The 21,229-nt window shown below is 39.1% G+C and overlaps 1 protein-coding gene across 1 annotated transcript in view; it reads right to left on the bottom strand.

The window, feature by feature from the left end:
• Window positions 1-11,297: 11,297 nt before the first annotated feature.
• The window catches only part of ADCYAP1R1 (ADCYAP receptor type I), a 134,229-nt gene continuing 124,297 nt past the window's right edge, over window positions 11,298-21,229 (bottom strand). Inside the window, exons 15-17 of the mRNA XM_086467335.1 lie at window positions 15,529-15,658; window positions 15,264-15,305; window positions 11,298-11,507 (exon numbers count right to left, since the gene is read on the bottom strand). Coding sequence (XP_086323461.1) covers window positions 11,298-11,507; window positions 15,264-15,305; window positions 15,529-15,658 — 382 coding nt within the window. The remainder of the gene's footprint in view (window positions 11,508-15,263; window positions 15,306-15,528; window positions 15,659-21,229) is intronic.

Raw genomic sequence — 21,229 nt, 5'->3', positions numbered from 1 at the left:
TTCCCAGCTGAGCTCCCAGGATGGCCTGCATTTGTTTTTAAGACTACTCATCCCACTGTATGTTCTCTTTCTTTATTGCTGGGGAGCTTCTTTACTGGACCAAGGATCCAGGGGAACGAGAAATGACAGAAAAGGTGATAGGTCCCAGTACACCATGGCAGATCTTTCCATTAGTCGTTGAGTGTTCAGTCTCCTCATAAAAATTCAACAGCTCTAACTACCCCAACATTCCTGCCAGACCCCACAAGCTGGTTTGTACCCATATACCATCACCATGCACATTCAGCTTGCATTAACTCCCCAGATATCCTGTTTGCCTCAAGCTCTTTCCAAACCCTCGAAACTCATCTCACAGAGATCCAGCCCAATGCCTCGAAAGTTCTCCAGTAACCTCAGCAACACACCAGCCATCTGTTCTGCCAGTTCTTCGTCCAAAATGTCCCTGTGTCCCTCCCGGTGCTATCAATGTTTCCAAGCCTTTTACTTTTCAGACATTCTGAATCAGGATGTGTAAACTGTAAACCGGAATTAAGGGCTATAGGAAGATATTCTGTATATATATAAAGCCACTATTTACGTAATTTATATAAAAGGCACACTCAGAATAACCTGGTGATGAGGTTAATAATCCTGGAGCATGCAAAAGTTTCTTGGATAAAAGATTTGCTTGGGCTATGAAAAGTCTGCTAATCTCTTCTGGATGGCACATCTGAGGACATGATGGTGTGTGTAGGAGCAGGGAACGCTTTGGGGATATGTTGCTTCACAGCAGGCCTGAGAAGGCAGCAAAGGGGTTGTCACAAGCGTGTCCAGAAGTGCTGTGCGGTCTGCGTGGAGGCACTGCCATCTCGTGGTGCACAGTGTGTGCTGAGCATGCTGCTGGCCTGTCTGCATGTGTGCAGTCCAGAAAGTTAGGCAATGCTCCGACACATTGCCACCTGCTCATAGCCAGCACAAACCTGAGATATGCTCTCTCCTGAGCGAGATTTAGATGACTGCCAAAGGACAGCTGCAATCCACATTAAGCTATATCAGGTAGGAAAAGCTGTTTTCTCTTCCTGTAATTCCCTGGCATCTTTTACACAGTGTAACTCTTCAAGTACTCTTTTTTTAATCCCATTTAAAACTAAGTGACACCCTGGAAAGATTAAAACCAACTATTTCATCTGCTTTTCTTGATATTGCAGCAAAAGTATGCTGTTAAGGTGACTGAAATTTCTCGTCAAGAGTAGCCTTTTAACTCTTACAGTGTCAGCATTTTTTTCTGCAGAAAGCTTGGTTGTGTGGACTCCAGATTAAAAGAAATCCTTCAGCAGGCAGCTTGACCTGCTTTGTCAACGCCTAATCCACCCAGAGCTGGATTTTCAGAGCTGTGTAGTGGGATGGTAGAAGTCATTGGGAAAAAAAGACAGGCCTGGAAAACATGAAGGGTGCATCCTCACCAGGGCTGTGACCGGCCCAGTATGCTTCCCATGCAATGCCCCTTGTCTCCCAGCCCCCATCCCTCAGGATCAGATGGCCCTGGCTACTCCCTGACACATCTCACTTCCAATAGATATATGTCCATTTGACCATGGAAGGACAAGGCTCCAAATATCTGTACTTTGGCTAAAGAATAAGGGAGAATAACAAATTAAAAATGTAACCTTTGTGAAGGATTCATAGATCCACGAGGACCAGACAAAGACTTAGAGTAGCTGAAGCTGAGGAAAAAAGGTGGGAGAAATATCAGAAATAGGTCATCTACTGTGGAGTCCTCTGTTTCAGTAGGATGAATGTACCTGATCTTTTGAAAAACGAACCTGATGATAAAACTTTTGAGGTTTGCTTTGACTACAAAAGAAATGAAGCCTTGAAGTATATCAGATATTGTAGAGCCTAATCTTTTTCCACCTTTGCCAAGAGGCAGTGCCTTTGTTTGCAGACCGCAGACTTTCCTTTTTAGACCCCTTAGAAATAATAGGTAGGCTCCAAAGGACCTGTGGATAAAAACTCAGAGCCACAGGGGCTATAAGTTGCAATGGGGACTGTGTTGCATTTTTATTGGCAGTACTAGGTCATAGTCATTCTTGATATCGATGCAGTGCGCTAAACACTTAACTCCACTGATTGATGGTGAAGGGAGAGCGCGCACGGCCCACTAAAGGCAAAGACTTCACACCTCACTGGTTCAGGACTGACTTTGTCCAGCAGAATCCAGGGAGTCCTTCCCATGAGGGAGGAATGTAACCCGTTTAGCCCAAAATACTCCATCCCACTGCTATAGGAAAAAATACACTACCCTGTAACTTCACAGACAAAAAGTTCTCTTTGGTGCAATTTTATATCAGAACAGACTTATACAAAATGATAATACATTTATTGTGTCATCTACAGCAGTATACATGTTAAAAACAATTTCTCAAAACACAAAAAAGGTTAGAAAGCAGCAATTGATATCTGTGTTTCCACCTCATAACAAAGCTGAATAACCCCAGATCCCATTACCAATTAAACCAATTTTGACCAAAAAAGGTCAGTATCAGACCCAACAGGCCAGTAAGTTTGTACCTTGACACAGTCAAAAGCCAAAATACAGCTTTCCGTCCAGTAACTTGGTACTTCTCAGATCTATAGCATGTTGCGTTGCCACTAAATTGACAAGGAGAAGGGAAAGAGAACGAACACAGCGAATATTTGTTTTTACATATTATACCGGTACACAAAGGCCTCTTGAGACTTCTCTGCAAGCACAAAGTCCATTGGAAAAGGCATATTCAGAAGCCTAAGTCGTTTCAGACACTGAAGAGTGTCATATCACACAGTGTCATATCACACAGTAATTCTTTACATGGATGAATTCCCCAAAAGAAAGCCAATGGGAAATTGCAATTTTAATCATAAGAAGGTGAAAGACCACGAGGTTCAAAACATTGTTCAAGCTCTGCTGGTGTGTTTTCATACACAAAGTACAATGTGTATTTAGCTGAACTTAGCTCTTTAGTACAGATATGCACGGAGCTTAACATCAGAGCATCATTAACTACTACTGCACACTCCATACCTTCCTAATGTTACTCTTATACGCAATTCTGAACTGGTTGCATGTCCCTGACTGCTAAAAGCAGAGGGTAAAATCCTGACGGTTTTTCACTACGTATGCACTCTATACCGTGCTTTGTTTCTAGACACAGAAGTGCTGGTCATATGGACACAATCTGACAGAGAGAACAAGATTTCCTGAAAACTACTCTCGATGAGAACTACTAAGTCTTTATCAGGCACGCAGCTCCCCCAAATCTAGTTGTTAATACACAACAGAAGCCACCCCCGAGCTTTTCAAGACCATTATTTCTCAGCACGCACAAAACAGAACATAGTGACCGGGCAAAGTTGCCAGGGGAAAAGTCATCTACATGTGGACTTCCACAGTGTGAACATCTGTCTCAGACCTGGTCAGCTAGACTTCCTGGTGGCAAGAAAAAGATATTTGCAAACTATGAATCTTCTCACCCTTGAGTGGAGACAGCAAAAATATGTTTGATGTTTGTATTCTAAAATTGCTCATTTCTCTTTTGTGACTACAAAGGCAAAGTGGAGAAACTAGATCAAAGGAAGGTATCTTCACTGTTGATGTCTAAAGTTAAGTGATGTGGATTTCTCCTTAGCTGCCTGCTTAGTGACACAAGATCTTTTCCAGGACTTTGCCTATGAGCCAGAATGTCTAATGCTCAAAGCGCCAGATGTTGAAAGGGACAAATATTTAATATAGCCCTTCATATTTAACTCTCTAAGAAAGAAAATCAGGTAAACCCAGATATTTGGTTGTATCTTTGCATTATGTACGTCTCTACAGTTGTAGACTCAGGAGTCCAACAGACACTGCCTTCACATAGCTATCAAAGTCTAGCTATCTGAGTTTGGAGCTGAATCCCATCCACTGAGTTTATCTCAGTTTCCTAGATATCCACATAGAGCTCATAGATATGACATAGGAACTGTAAGAGACAGTAATCTTGTCTGGCAGCTGGAGGCCAAGCAGGATCCCATCTGGTGTTCCATATATCCTGCTCTATCTGTTCTTACTATCTTGCCTTGCATCCCTTTAGACCTTCCATGGTGTAATAGCTCTGCTGAGGTCATATTTATTGCTCTGCAGTGTCTTATAGCAGATGATTTTAAGCATCCTACATTTCTCCGGAAGCTTTGCCCACATGAGAAAATCCCAGAACAAAAAAGAAAGTCTTACTATCATGAAATCACATACTCATACTGAGGAGGAAAAGCTTAATTTGTTCAACTTTCTAGGTACATCTACTGAATGTGGAAGCTATGAGGACTACCTTTGGGATTTGGATCCTGTACTTTATCATGTAAGAAGGCTTCATAGGACTTCACCATAGCCATGAAATCACAGCTTGCATGTTTCTGTAGATGTTGAGGACACAGAGGGGTAAGTACAGTAGCTTCATCCAGGATGTAACTTCTGTTCTACCTGTATCTTCTCAAGCCAGTCACTCACTGTCAAAAGGCTACAGAGAGACCCGATTACACTGCTCTTTCATCGTGGCCCTTCTGTAATATTTAGATATAGAGACACTCCTTGTGATTATAGCTGACTAATTGTGGTCATACTTTCTTCACCATCTCCTCTCTACCATTGTGTCAAAGTGGATGTTGAATACGAGGCATCGAGAAGGTTCAAGACTGGATGATGCTATGCGCAGAAAGCTGAAAAATCAGTCATTTAGATTGTCCTGGGAAAATAGCTTGTTGTAACTCATCCTCAGCTGTGTGCAGCTGTACTTTTCAATCTTTTTTTAATCTGTGAGAGCCTTCACATAATTACAGGTAAGACAAAAACCCTTCAGGAGCCCTACAAGCATATATTGCTATTTACAAAGAATAAACTTATTTTAATCATCTTCCATGGACACTTCAGAAATAGTCTATGGGCTTGGAAGTCTCCACAGACCACAATTTGAAAACCTCTGTCGTAAGCAATTGTTTCTGAAACACTACTGAAGAACAATTTCAAATAACAAGGCAAATAAAGCCAATTTAATTAATGGGTTTTGCATTTCTTCTATTGTCACTGTTTACTAAAGTCACTCTGGACATGTTTTTTTTTGCTATACCCCCTGAAATTATTGTAACTAATTTCTGGCAGGGCTGGTCTAGAAAGATAATGCAAAGTTAGGTACCTGTATGGTTCTCAGGGCAGATTTAGTAGGGACTTAGCAGTGCCAGATACATGAGCATTGAAACCTCACAAGCTGATACAATCCGTATATTTTTTGCCTATTTGAATGTTGATTTCCTGCAGTATGTTGGCTGAATCGGTGTCCTATCTCTTTGATTGGAAACAGCAGCAATAAGGCTTCTCTTGCAAGATTATAAAGGAAACCAGAAAAAGAGATTGGGATCATTTCTGCCTTTAGATGTCACCAAATGAAAGCTGCTCAAAAACCAAATCTTGTTCATATACTTTCAAGAACTAGAAATATTTCTCTTAGTTTTTATTGTTACTTTTTTTTTCCAGGGTGCTTAGCATGTTGCTTCCAGTTAATTTTCCTGCTGTTCTCAATGGATTTGCATGTCTGTTTGCTTTGTTGTATTGTTTCTCCTGCCCAAATTGAGATTAGAGCTGAAACAACTGCAGTTTAATAGCACGCCTATTTTTAGCCTTATCTTTCAGCTGCATGATCAAAGATAAACAGTAGACTTTATCTGAAACAAAGCAGTTCATATTTCAAAAAGGGAGAAACTAACTGGAGGCAAGATTAATATGACCAGGAGCATAAACAAGCCAGGAGTTATTTTAATTTGGAGTTCAGAAAAAGGTTTCTAACTGCCAGAAGAATGAAGTTTTACATTAACTTTCCAGTAGGAAGAGAAGGTGAGACAAAGAAAGGCCTGAATTTTAAAAGGGGAGTTGAACAATTTGGGATGGTGGTAATATGCCGTGACGATAAGGGCAATTAAAGTTTCCTTCAGATTGAGTGTCCTTATGGCACTGTGCTGCTACAGAACACCTGAGGATCACAGACCAACAGCTCTAATGCTGCTAAATATGTTCTGTTCTTGATCATTCTGGTTTACATATATTTAATTACTGATTTCTTTTGTCCATGGGATTTATGAAGAAAAACTGAATCTTTGAGCTAACCAGAGGTCCTGCATAGCCCGTCCTATGCAAGCGCAGAAGTTATGCTATGCAGAAGAAGAATTGCATCCATCGTTGATATGTAAATATGATGGAAAGCCACAAAATGACATGGGCAAGGCAAATTATGGCAACTAATCCTCTCAACACTCCTGAAGAGGATCAGATTCTCCCAGGTCAGGTTTTGAGCAGGAGTCTAACAAATACTACATTTTGTCCAGTTTCGGTCCCTACAATTCAAGAAAGATGCAGCCAGACTGGAGAGGATCAAAAGGAGGGCCATGAAGATGATCAAAGGGATAGACAATCTGCTCGATGAGAAAAGACTGAAGGAGTTAAGTTTTTTCTACCCAGAGAAGGCTCAAGAGGGACCCATCATAATATTTCAATACTAAAAGGGTGGCTATAAAGAGGATGGACGCTGTCACTTCACAAAGACCCACATGGAGAAGACAAAGGCAACAGGTACAAGTTGTACCAGGAGAGGTTTCATCTTGATATAAGAAAGAATTTTTTTACACTGAGAACAATCGTTCAATGCAACAACTTCTCTAGAGACGTGGTAGGGTCCCCATTACTGGAGGTTTTCAAGTTGTGATTGTACAGGGCGCTAGATAATCTTATCACGACTCTCTTTCTCAGGCAATGTTGGATCAGATGACTGTTCAAGGTCCCTTCCAACCTGGCCTGTTGATTCTATAATTCTATGAACTGCTCTGCATTCCCTTCTGAAAGGTATCTCACACTTGCCATTGATGATGGAGAGAGTAGAGAGAGAGAGAGATCTTTGCAAATATAATCTCAAATTATCAGCACAGTCAGATCCTGCCCACTTCTGGTTGTTATTTAGCCTTGTAGTTGCAAGACACAGTTCTTTAGTTGCAATGATGGACAGCTGCTGAAAAGGACAAGGTAGACACCAACTACTGTGTCTGAATTTAACTTCCAAACTAACTCCTTTTTCGCATTTCACTCTCTACTCACCTGCCTTCATCTCTCTCTTCTCCCATCACCACATTCTTACACCTGGTTTTCAAATACAAATACTTAAATGAGGCAGAGGAACTTGGGTATCTTTCCTCTCTGAAATAAAAACTCCCATAACTAAGCATTTAAGTTTCATTACCTGGGCTCTGAGTTCCAGATATACAAAATGTAGGTGAAGGTAAAAAGAGGTGAGGTCATCATGTAGCAATGAAACAAACCTTGTCCTTTGAAATATAGGTTGTAGTTTTCATTTTGGGTTGTTAATTGTCCTGTAGTACCAGCACTCCACATCAAAAAGTCAATAATCAAACAGCGGTTAGATAGAGTAAATAGAAAAGCTGCAGCACAAAAAGTTTTCGTACATTTACAAAAGCAAAATAAGAAAATTAGACAAGAAATACATTATGGACATGGTAGAAAAAATGGCTCAAGGAGCACTGCACAATTATTTGTATTTTAATTATGTATCATTTTTAATAACATAGTCTTTCTAGCTCCAAAATATATTTCACAGTGAAAAATCAAACAAAGCACTGTTACGCTCAATTGATATTTATACACACTGAGAAGCAAACCACCAGTTGGTTTCTTCCATCCTGAAACAAATGGAAATGACAGCCACTGTGAAGAACGGTGGCCATGCATGTCCAGCATCTTCAGCTTACATTCAACATAAAAATTTCTTGACAGCAAATTTGTGCAATGGCCTCAGGGTTGGTTTAGATAACTATATACACCTGAAGTATGATCTTTCTAGTAACACTGAGAAAGTTTGGGTGACTAAGGAAAGCCACATTTGCAAGTGTGTCAACACTTCCAGTAAAAACATAATAGAAGGGGGTTGTTTGTATAATATATTGTATATTAAGTATGCTGAGAGATACCTTTTCTTCTAGTAAATTCAGTGCTGGTGAAAGGTACCAAAGACTTCAATTTGTCCAGTGACCAAGAAACACAGGAAATTTCCGCTTCACTGCCTTCCAGCTTGTCTTGCTCCTGAGCATTGGCTCGAGAAATCCAAGGAGCAAGCCCAAGTTTTCATGACTATTCAGTCCTTGGCCTCTCTTGCTGACACCACCAAATAATAATAGTAATAATAATGTGCTGAGGCCAAATCCCAAGCCAAAGTGAAGTGGTTTTGTTCTACTGATAACAACGGTTTTCCATACCGATTTTAATCTAGCTGAGGTCCTGGTCTCCAGTGTGCATGATTGGAGGGTGGTTTTGGTGATGTGGACACTTGCCCACGAGGCACTGGACTGAGATCCACCAACTCAAATTGCAGAGCACTGTAGGATAGCCAGGAATACAACAGAATCCTAAAGTAAGCTCAGAAAAAGCCTCAACAACAACAACAAAAATAACAATAAAAAAATCCAAACACCTTGTTCTGGACCGAAACACTGCAAAAAGTCTCCAGCTAGAGGCAGTTATTCATCACTTTTTCCTCAAAAGTTCTAATTTATTAATGTTTGAATATTGGCTACTAGCCATTCCTGCAAAATATACTTTCTGATTTTTTTAATTAATATACTTTGACAGTATTGTCAATACAATACCTTGTGAAACCCCTTTCTACAGAAAATACAAAACTAAATGCTATTGGTTCATCTAACATTAGATAGTCTCATTTAAAAAAAGTCTAAGTATGCATTTACCTGACAGATCTGACTTTCCCCATCTCCCATGTCTTTCTGGACTGCAAAGTGCATGGTTCCTTGGGAAACTTTCTAAAATAGCTTTTAGCAGCGTCTAACGAGAGAGGAAGCTCCAATCTATCAGTTAAAAATACTCCAGTGATTTTTGCAAAGTCTGGTAGAGGGAGGCAAATTCTGCTGTCAGAGCAGCAAACCAGTGCTTAAGACTTGGGGAAAAAAAACGTGTCTGGATCATTTAACTCCTACTTAAGGTACTGGAGTATAATGTTGGCGTTTTAAACGTTTTTGCTGGTCTTCTGGGCAAGGGTAGATTTGACCTGAAAGGGGCGTGAGCATCTCATAAGAGCACGATCCTGTACAAATATGAAATTGATCTCAACATTTCTGTCTGTTTCAAGTTATTTTTACATTCATTTACACTGCTACAACTGAGAGCAGATTATGTCCCATAAAGCACTATAGAAGTGTTAAGTATTATAATTAATATTTCTTTCACAACTTTCTGAGACCTTTTTTCTCTCCTTTTAAAAATAAGGAAACTAGCATTATTCTTAAAAACTTATGCTTAAAATGACATTAAAACTTCTTTTTATCTAAACTAACAAAAACCAGTGAAATTAAAAGCTCACGCTCATCTGACACTAAAATTCTGAGTCACTTTTGGTTTTCAGTTCATGATCATGTCAACTTCCACCAAAGAACAAGCCTGAATTTTGAATTTCCTGGTTAATATTAGTTTCAGTTCAAAACTTTACATTTAAAATGTCATTTTCATTTTTGTTTTTTAATATATGCATACACATACACGCATATATATATATATATTTATATATATATATATATATATCAGTTCATAAATCCAAAATGACATGAGCGCTAGCACAGTCCTCAAAGCCTTTATACACTGTATAAAGACTCCTAACAATTGACATCATCGACATTTGATTGAAGTAGATACGTACCAGTCGTGGCTCAAACTACAAGGCAAAGTTTGAAAGAACATTTTAGTTCCTCTCAAAGAAAAGTGGTAAGACCATTGGTGGTTAAACAGAATATCCAAAGAGAGAGAAAACTGCCAGGTGTCATCCAAAGTCTTTATCTTTTCCTTCCATACCAGTTCAGTTGCTCACCAAATGTAGATGACTTTTACCTTCCAAGATGGTCACGCCAGATCCTTCTTGTGCCTCTTGCTCTGGCAGGGAAGAATCAACACACAGAAGTCAACCAGGTTGCAAAGGCACCACACTCTGTGCAACAGCACTACTCAAAACCATGCCATGTTTGGACACAGGTGCAGAGGGTTCAAGGTTATCTGGAAGGAAAAGCCATCCTGGAACTGACTTTTGCTCTTAAGGTGGGAGGGAGGGGACAGTTATTTGTATAATTCAAAGAATCCAATCAATCAATCTATCAATCAACCAGTCAATGCCAAAAATATATCTGTATCTCAACTTCATGGCCCTTTTAGAAAATTCACAGCTTAGCTAGAACATAAAGCATTCTCAGAAGTCCCTGGGTACAGAAAGCGACAGCTGATCCCATCTCTCTTGCCTGGAGTCCCTGCACATATTGATGGCAGCTACGCAGCGTCACATTGGCACAGCAGTTTCTTTAAGTCCACTGGGAACATCTGACTAAATCCAGCCGTGAAATTAATCTTCTGGAGTTCTTCCTGAATCGGCTGGTTTGATTAACCCAAGCATGTTAGCTCCATCCTAAGACTTGAAAGAGAAACACTGCAGAAATTCACATGCCAAAAGACAGGGACAGGCTAAGATATGTTTGACTACGAAAAAAAAAAAAAAGGCGAATCCAAAACAAAATGGAAACCGATTTGAAAAATAACAATGGTTGTGTCCATTCACAGGGTAATATCAGTTTGGCAACCAAGGATCACAACTGCACAGCAATCACTTGTTACTTTTGACTGACAACAGATTACTTGCAGATGCTCTGAAATGTAAATCATTGAGTGTGTGGGCTTGGCCTGTTATTTATCTTTTAAACATTTTTGCATTAATGGCCTTGAGTACATTTCAGTATTTACAGTGATTGTTAAAAAGATATATATACACATTTCCTTTGTTTTTTCACCCCTATGGAAAGGAAAGGAAAGGAAAGGAAAGGAAAGGAAAGGAAAGGAAAGGAAAGGAAAGGAAAGGAAAGGAAAGGAAAGGAAAGGAAAGGAAAGGAAAGGAAAGGAAAGGAAAGGAAAGGAAAGGAAAGGAAAGGAAAGGAAAGGAAAGGAAAGGAAAGGAAAGGAAAGGAAAGGAAAGGAAAAGGAAAGGAAAGGAAAGGAAAGGAAAGGAAAGGAAAGGAAAGGAAAGGAAAGGAAAGGAAAGGAAAGGAAAGGAAAGGAAAGGAAAGGAAAGGAAAGGAAAGGAAAGGAAAGGAAAGGAAAGGAAAGGAAAGGAAAGGAAAGGCCTACACCACCACCAAAACTATGATTTCTTTTTATTCTTTTTAAAGGGACGGTTTTTGATTTGCTTGTTAATTGATTTGTTTCCTTAGCTGCTCATGTCGCTAGGTTCTCCGCATTTATGCTGGACATCCGAATCTGAGAGCTGCTCTTGCTCAGAATGGAGAGTTGTGTCCCCCCGTTCACTCCGCTGCTCGCTAGAGAAGGATGACGATGTTTGAAATCCACAGCAAAATACCGGTTGACTTTCCAGCTCCTCCATTTTCTCTTTATTTCTGATTGCACCTTTAGGGAGAAACTTCAAAAGGTCATTTTTTATGTACTTAGCCGCTCGAGGACATGCTGACAAATTATCAAGATCAGAAAAAAGCCCACAATTTGAGAGAACTATTTTTAAGACTATTATTAAACTCCTCACTTCAGCAAAATCTGAAGTGACTTCTCCATGTCTGAAAGAGGTCCAGGCATGCAGTGGGAAAAAGAGGCTGGGTTCTGTCTCTCTGACTTCAGATATTTTAGGATCAGGCCAGAAGTACATAGAAGACCTGTTCAACACTAACTCCAGCATAGTTCTTGAGCTAGCTTCTTGGAAAAAACATCCTTTGTTCGTCAATGTCCAGGATCAAGCACACAACAAGGAGCCAAAGAAACCAGCAACTAAGTGACAGTAATGAAATAACCTGTCCACACAGGCAACTTGTTTCTCACCTGCTATTCACGGATGCATGTCTACTGAAAACTTTGCCTCCTGCTTTCAGATCACCTCTAAGCAGACAACAGCTCTTGGATCAATACATTTCTGTGGCACCCTCCTTTCCGTTGAGGATTTTTCATGGGTACCCACAGTAAATCACCAAGAGTAAAACAATACATGGTCAGAAGTTCAATTATAAAATAAGCAAATAATTCTATAGTTTTTCTACTTTTCATTCATGACCAAGTTTCTTGCAGTCCTGCTGAGCGTGCCTGTGTGTACCTATATGCCTAAGATAGCAAGGATTTAGTATAAGAAAAACTATACTATCTGAGACCAACATTTACTCAGTCTATTACTAATTCCTACAGTAGCCTGTAGCATATTTCTGAATGAAACAGAGTAAGAACAAGTCAATATGTAGAGAGATTTTTCCCAGTATATTTTTCCAGTCTCCAATGAGCTGCTGTGTCAAAGATGTTCTTCTTAACAGTCATTGCTAGAGTTTCCCAGACTAATACAATTGTCAAAATGGATCAGCATACACCAAAATGCTAAACAGGTGTTACAAATGTATGGACACAAACTACAGGGAGGAAAAATCTGAGTGGAAAACTTACATTTTCCTTCTAGTACCTCTACATCTCTATTTTGGATATAGATAGGTATATATCAGATAGAGTATGGAGGTATACTGCCTCTGTAAAAAGAAAATAGTGTTTGCATCTGTAACAGTGTAATAAACCAAAGGTGAACCCTTTCTTACCCTGAGTACTTTAGCAGAAGCACAAGACATTCTCTAATGTCTTGAAAGGTAAAATGGTTTTAATTAATCTGGTCGTGTTCTTCTGGCTAAGAACCACCTCCAAGGGGCTACAGGAAATCTGACACACTGGGCATGTTACCTTGGAAGGTGCCTATCTCTGGATTAGTTTTAGAGAGGACCTTCTGGCTTTTCTTTCAGCACTCATGGAAATAGTAGATGAAACAACTGTTGCAGGTGGGACAGGTGGGTATCCAGTAATGCCAGCTGGTTTGTAACCATTCATTGTGGTCTTACAATCATGTGAGTTTTCCCACCACATTGCTGTGTTTTCTATAATATCATAACTCTGACCGGGCACAGAGCTCTGGTTTCTCCCATTTGTTGCCCAGACTACATGCACTGATATACAAAAAGTTCAGGTGACTGGACCTAGGGTTCTTTACTTTGGAGAAGTTTGAGGGAGCATTCCTCAATACTCTGGTAGATTAATTCATCAAAACAGCCTCAAGATGCGTCAGAGGAGGTTTACAATGGATATTAGAAAAATATTTCTTCACTGAAAGGGTGGTCAAACATTGGAACAGGCTGCCCAGGGAAGTGGTGGAGTCACCGTTCCTGAAGGTATTTAAAAGAGTGTTGATGTGGTGCTTAGGGACATGGTTTAGTGGTGGACTTCGTAGCGTTAAGTTAATGGTTGGACCTTCAAGGTCTTTTCTAACATAAAAGATTCTGTGATTGCTAGATCTACTTGTCACAAACCAAGAACACTTATTTGACAACATAACTAACCTCCAATGGTAGCCTTGGATACAGTGATCATAACATTGTGGAGCTTAAGGTAGTGCTGAGCACACTGAAGACCAGCAGTATGACAAAGACCCTGGATTTTAGAAAAGCCAATTTCAATATGCTCAGAGCTCAGCTACAAGGGATTCCATGGAAAGCATCCATGGAGGGCAAAGAAGCTTGCGAGGGCTGAGAAGAAGGCTCAAGAATAGCCTCCTGGAAGCACAAGGACAGTCCATCTCCTACAAAGGGAAAGGAAGAAGACAGAACAAAAGACAAGCTGTCTTAACAACATGCTTTTGCTTAAAAGCAAAAAAAAAGAAACATACTACTTATGGAAAGGCAGCCAAATGCCTGTAAACAGCTACAAGAACCTTGCTAGGACATGCAGAGATGCAGTCAGGAAGCCTAAGGTCAGCTAGAACTGAAAATGGCCAAAAAAGCCAACAGCAAGAAATGGTTCTTTGGAAACATGAGAAGTAAGCAGAAGCACAGGTAAGACATAGGTCAATTGCTAAACAACACAGGGAAACTAGTCACTAATAATGCTGACAAGGCCAAGGTTCTCAATAACTTCTTTCCCTCTGTCTTTATTGGTGCAGCTGGACCCCAGGTCAAAGGATCAAGTAGCTATGACAATACATGTGCCGACCAAACAGCAGTGGAGGAAGGGCTGATCTGTGGCCTCTCACAGGAGCTCAACCCACATAAACTTATGGGCCCAGATGGAATCCACCCCAAGATGTTGAGAGAAGTGGTTGACATTGTTTCAATGCCACTGTCTATAATATTTGAAAAGTCATGGAGATCAGGGAACATCTCTGATGACTGGAAGAAGGCAAATGTCCTACCAATCTACAGGAAGGGTTCAAAAGAGCCTCTCTATTCTATTCTATTCTACTCTATTCTATTCTATTCAGGACCCAGGAAACTACAGGCTTATTAGTCTTACTTCAGTCTCTGGGGAAATATGGAATGAGACCTCCTAGAAACTATCACAACCCAAATGAAGCAGGTGATTGGGAAATGCCAGCAAGGATTTACCAAAGGCAAATCATACCAGACTAACCTGATCATCTACTACAACAAAATAATATTTTCTGTTGACATGGGGAAAGCAGTGGATGTTGTTTACCTGGACTTCAGCAAAGCTTTTGACACTGTTTCCCACAGCCTTCTCCTAGGCAAGCTGGCAAGACACGGATTGGGTGGGCAGTCTGCAAGATGGGTAGGGAATTTGCTAACAGGCCACACTCAGAGGGTGGTGAACAATGTTTTTTTTATTCAGGCTGGCAGCCTGTCACTAGTGGGTCCTCCAGGAATTGATACTGGACCCCATACTGTTCAACATCTTCATAAATTATCTGGATGATACAACCGAAAGCACCCTCACCAAGTTGGCTGATGACACCAATCGGGCTGGTGAGGTTGACGTGTCAGAAGGCAGACCCACCTTAAAGACAGAGCTGAACAGGCTGGAAGAGTGGGCTAGCAGGAACTGTGTGAAGTTTAACAAAGACACGTGTCAAGTTCTGCACCTGGGATGACATAACCAAAGAGACAAGCACAGTCCCTGCCTCTGTTAGGGGGCATTAATCTGAGCCATCATCTCTGGCAAGGCCAATATTTTGGTTTAATAAAGACATCACACATCCTCTTTGTTTTGCTGAGACATTGTGAGATTCAGCCTAAGGTATTAGGGAATATGGTAGATGATGAGTTACAGTGAAGGTTAGAATAGCAGTTACTCCCACAACGAAATGGGATGGGGATGGCGGGTGAGGGAGGTTAAATATTAGAAGTCTTACCTCCCCATTCAAGAAACAATAGAGAACAGCAACAACAAAACCCTAGGTAAATGGAAGAGAAAAAAATAATGTAATTCAAATCCTTCAGCAAATGCGAGAAAATCGCTGGAGTTAAAGCGAACAAACAAACAAATAAAACCGAAATCCTAGTATGCAAAACATATACATAAATGAATAAACACACAGTCTGAGAACTGTGCATGCAAAGAAGTTATAATGAATAGAGATTTCTTTTTAACAAAAGCAGAATTCACTGTATAATCACCTGGAAAGATCCCAGTCCCAATTCAAACACTAGTCTCTCCCTCTTACTGACATTTTCAGGAGAAAAAGCAAACACCGTGTAGTGAATTCCAAACAAGGGGATAAGCAGGAGTGTAGAGCGAGCCAGTCTCCTGTTATAATAGAGTGAAAGAACTTTAATGCAGCCTTGTAATAAACAACTTGTCCTTTAATTAAAGAAGAAAACACAGAAAATATTTTGTGGCCTGCCTGTTGGGAAATACATAGACTATAATTGTACAAACAAATATACAACATTCCCATTTGTTCCCAAACAGTGATTTCACACGTACTGTAGTTTGATCCCACTTCTTCACACTGCTACAATAATAGCACATTAGTAATGTTTAATACTCTGTACTCTTATTTTAATTTGCGTTATTATAAGCAGAGACCTTTTCTACCGTGCCAAACATGAGGAGGGTAATCTTGCTAAGGGATTCAGACTGCTACCATAACATGAAAACAAACCTCTCACCCAATTGTTTAATGCCAGTGGAGTGTTTGAAATCACTTTATGTATGTGTGTGTGTGAATTTATTTCTGCATAACAAAAATTCCAAAACAGCAATACAAATAAAGCTAAAAACCCCATCTATGTTCTTATACTCGTGACTGTTCCTCAAGGTCTTGATTTTTGTCTCATTTATACTGTTGGAAACCTAAGTGTAATTCCATTGTGTAACTAATTTCCATTGCATCAGAATAAAGAGCTTTTAGAGGGAAATCAAACCCAGTTGGTATAAACAAATGGGCTGAAAATGAACCTGAGTACCTGTAAGCACTTAACCTACTATGGATGAAATTACCCTAAAGCAAAGGTCCAGCCAAGACTTATACATGCTTTGGTCAGCATCATTTGTTGATTGATCATCAAAAAAGACACGAGAGAAAGCAAATGTTCATCTGAAAAGAAGGCGAGTGCTTTATTATAAACAAAATAGCCTAAAGTAACCTCCAGGATGTTTTCAAAGAGGAAAAAATATGATTGATTTCCTTCAAGTTAAAGAAGCAGATAGAAAACAAAGGAAGCTAAAAATCCATAAAGATTTTTGGAATAGCTTTTTTAAATTCAAGTGTTCACTCTACTCTACATCTATATGGTATATTGCAGACATGCGCGAATTTGCTAATACATGTTCAATGATATCCCCAAAATGATGTGTTTGTCTCACTGAAAGTGGAGACTTAATACATCTCCAAGAACTCTGTGAACATGTGGTGTTATACCCAACGCTAAACTGAAAATGGGACATCAGTTCATCGCTGGTGTCCCTCGGTCATACCTTGTGCACTAATGGAAATAAACAAGTTACAACCGTTGCCTTGAGGTTGTAGTAAACACACATGATTCACTAGTCCGATGTACACCAAATCTCAAGTCTTGGTGAGAGACCCCACAAATCAGAGAACACAGTTCTTGTGAATTACCAAGTCAGGCACTGACCAAAAGTTTTTTAACAAGAGAGGAACAACCTTGGAGAAGGCTGATGAAGAGCATACAGAGTCGCCGACTTTAGTGATCTCTGGAAAAAGCAAGCTATATAGGAGTGACCCAGTGTATGGACTAAAAGACCTTTCAAGGTCCTTTCTAGTCCTTTTTCTCTATGGACATATAATCAGATTGATGAGAAAGAACAGAAATATTGTGGAAAAGATTGTAGAATAATACCATCTCCATAAACAAAAAAGTATATAAAGAACATAAGTGCCTTAAATTAGCTGTGGAATAAAAAAATAAAATAAAAAAAAAAATCATGATAGCAAACTGGACAAAGAATATCATCTCTCAAAATCTGTTAACCTTTATATTCAGAATTAGTGACAACAACAACAAGAAAAAGATAAATGAGAACAGCATTATCTATCAGTATGTTGTATCGCACTGCAGTCATAAAAGATTAATTTTGGAAAGATGCAGAGGAAGGTTTTTTTTTGTCAGTTTTCTGGCATTAATAATATCTGATTAATCATACAATTAGTTTGTAAAATCTTGAAATATAATGTCATCATCAGTTTATTAGAGATACTGTCTTCAATATTGTCATAAAAGTCAGGAAGAAAGCACATGAAATGTAAGAAGTAACCTATTTTGAAGTTTATAAATTATTAAGATCTGTAAAGAGGAAAAGAAGATTTTAATGATAAGAAGAACTTGAGAGATACTAATGACTGTGTGGATGATGATGAACTGTGTTTTTTCGAGAGCTTTAGGAAGAAGGAAGACTTAAAGCAGTACCTGTGAGACACGTATGTTTATGTTCAATGGTGAAATGAAGATGTTAAAGAATATAGTGAAATTCTCAGGAGTGTAACAGCCAAAGATATTAATCTTCTTTTCTTCCCACACTCTTCCAGCAAGCAAGAAACTTGGGGAATGGACCCAAGAGTTTTGAGGACAATAATCACTCAGCTGGGCTTAAACTGGCTGTTTACAAGAGATATGCTCTCCAAAATGTCTAGCAAAGGCCTTGTTTACATTCCAACAGGTAAAGGAATGTCTTAAAGTTACTGTAAAAAAAAGCAAGTTGTATTTCAATTTTTGTGGAGGCTGACATTCTATTTTTCAGCTGTTCATTTTCCTTAAAAAGAGTTTAAACAAAATATTTTCTCCAATAGCATGGCTATGAATGTGGCCTTTCCATAATGTGTTAGTACAAAAAGACACAGATAATGGTGTCCTCTGTTTTACTTCACTTCTCTGTTGAATTATGGAAAGACTTCTTTAAAGTAAAAGGAATAGAAAGTAGAAAGGTTGACCGGTATCTGAAGGAACTGTGTCTTTTTTTTTTCCATTGCACATCCACACTTATTAAGGAGACTGCTGAAGTGCCTATGGATATTACCTATGACATAACTGGGTATGAATTACAAATTAAAATACACATCATGTTGCATTGCTGAGTAGAAATTCCAGTGATTTCTACTGAATATTCCAGTGTGTTCCTACTCTGCATTTTAAACTGGGTTCCTAGATCTAAACAAACACATCAACTGTGCATCAAATAAAAAAAAAAAGATAAAAATTTTGAGCAACTGTGCAACAGGGAACAAAGACCAAGGGGTTCTAAATGGTTTAAATCAGTTCTTCCAGCTCTGTGAATGGGATGTTACAAAGATATATTTCTAGATTCTGAACATGGAGATACAACTGTAAAAACTGCTGAGATGGGTACGTGAGGATGCCATTTGGAATGAATCAAGGAGGCCATCAGAAAACATGGGTCCTCTATATCCGGGGACCTGAAGCTCCAGAAGCAATTGTGTAGGGAAATTTGTGGTTGTCAATCTTTTTTCTGTCTCTGAGAGGTGAAAATCTTAGCTTAGAGCTTAATCTCCCATCAGTTTCAGGTATCTCTACTGCACTGAAGATGCGTCTTGTGCCATTTCTGCTGGGACAGTAGCTGCTTCTGTTGGATTAATTGCAAAGTCATGTAGCTCAAAAAAGCCTTTGTAACTTACATAAGACTTGACAAATGACACTGTGTGTTATTAAGGTAAGTATAAAATACAGAGTAACTTTTACTCTGGCAAATAATGTGTTGCCTTTGTCTTAAGAGGTTCTCAGCACCCAACTTTTTTGAGACAAAATATCACAGACTGTCAAAAGAAGAAAAATATTTTCAAAACCATAGCCTTTGAAGGAAGATTCTGTAGTTGTTGCTTTGATATTTAGGCCTGCATCTTCAAAGAGAATTTTTTGGTTTAAATGCTGAGCATCAAGAGAAATTAATTTGATCAAATATAAATATTTGCAATGAATACATCAAGGTCTATGCTGGTCATGTAGAACAACATTCATCTCACCAAGGTTTGGTTATGCATACTGTAGATATCTATATAGAAATTATTAACATAATGTCTCTAAGGCATAGTTCTTGCCTGCTATAGATGCCTCTTCAAGAGGAGGTGATTCCTGTTGTAAACCCCATGGGTGTGTAGCGAATGCATCTAATGATGTACGTACTGACTAGACTAAAGTTATGAGGTATCTTCAGTGACGACATCTATTTTTAGTTCAATTGACTCACTTTTGAATTTTTAGTTCAATTGATTCACCTACATTCACTTTATTGTCAAAGGAGAGTAACAGGCACAAGGATGAATTATCTGTCCCTAAGGAAGGCTTTATCACATCCTAAGTCTCTCCATTGACTACAAAGGGGATCTGGACTGAGTTTGTCATATAAATTGCTGCACTGTTGCCTTGTGAAGCTTAGATTAGAGGAATCCCATCTCTTTGGCCATAACTCAGTGATGAATATGTACAAAAAGTAATCACGACAATATTTCAAAAAGAAGGATAAACCATGAAAGTAAAGGAGGTCATCGGTAATGAAATGCTTAATATGGCTCATGTTTAATAAACAAAAGTATCTATTTTATCAAAATGATGCTAAACATAGTCAACATGTGCCTTTCAGGAACATCAGTAATCTCCCTGACAGATACATGTCTTTTCCAAAAGCTTAATTACATCTGTAGGATCACTTTTGAAGACCTGAGGTGACACTTAAACATGGGAATTTACAGCTTTTCAATCTTCCCATACATAAATCGCATCTTCAGACCAAGCACTTGAAAAGCAGTGGAAGCTTACTGAGGTTTTCATATTTTAGCACAAAAAACAAAGTTTAATTATGTTTATTGGAAGCGTATGGAGTTTTTCTGTTTAAGCTGAACTCTTCTTGCCACTGACTAAGCAGAGGATTTTACCTTAGGGAGTTGTCAATCTGATACCTTTCTGAAACACTGCACATACTTAATGTGAAATTTGTTTCTCTGCAAAGGCTCAACATGAATTCTATGCTGCATCAGGTTGTAGATTAAACAGTGAACTTCATATTTCAATCTCCTCCTAAAAGTAGGTCCTAGTTTAACCTAACTGTTCTTAGACTTCAAGCTTCTCTCAATATAGAATATGAACCTGCTGACTGTTCTTCTATTCTCTGTTTCTTCTGTCTGCTTTTGCACAGTGTCTGTCTGTTGACTGAGTCTTTTGAGCATCTTCATTGATCTATTTCTTAAATACCTTGAGGGAATGTAAAATCACAGAGAAAATTTATTTTCATATTTAACTTTTTTTTTTTTTTGTAGCTAACAAACATAACAAAATATGCGCGTATAAGTTACAAAACAACTTTTTTTTTCCCTTAATGGTGTCAAAGATAACTGCTAAGTATTCTTCAGCAAAATGCTGGACTGCTGCATCTGTGTGGCAGGATATCTCTGAGGGTGTAGATTTGCACTTACAAGACTGCTGTGAAAGTCAGGGGAAAGTTCATCAGGGAACACACTGTATAGTAGATTTCTGAAAAGTACGCCTCATCTGAAGGAATCTTGTGGGCTTCTTGTACAAGTAACAGAGAGTGAGGTGCACTGTGAGAAAGTGATTAATTCACATGTCTCTAGACTTAATGGCACTTCTTCACTTTTATAGACGCTTCACTCTCCATAGGCAAATCTTTGACAATGACTTCTGACTAGACAAATAATATTTTGATATTAGGTTAAGCTTAGTCTTTCCTTACCCCTGGGTGTATACTAACACAGCTTCACTCAGTTCAATGGATGTAAGATGTTTTACACCAGCTGAGCGTCTGAGTCACTCAATCTTGCCCTGCCCCTGTTCTAGCAAACTTTCAGGTGAAAAATTTACTCTCAGTATGACCAGCTCTCATCTC

The sequence above is a fragment of the Leptosomus discolor genome, chromosome 6 (genome assembly GCF_034619465.1).
Source record: "Leptosomus discolor isolate bLepDis1 chromosome 6, bLepDis1.hap2, whole genome shotgun sequence".
NCBI classification, from domain to species: Eukaryota; Metazoa; Chordata; class Aves; order Leptosomiformes; family Leptosomidae; genus Leptosomus; species Leptosomus discolor.
This window is presented reverse-complemented; position numbering and strand designations above follow the sequence as displayed.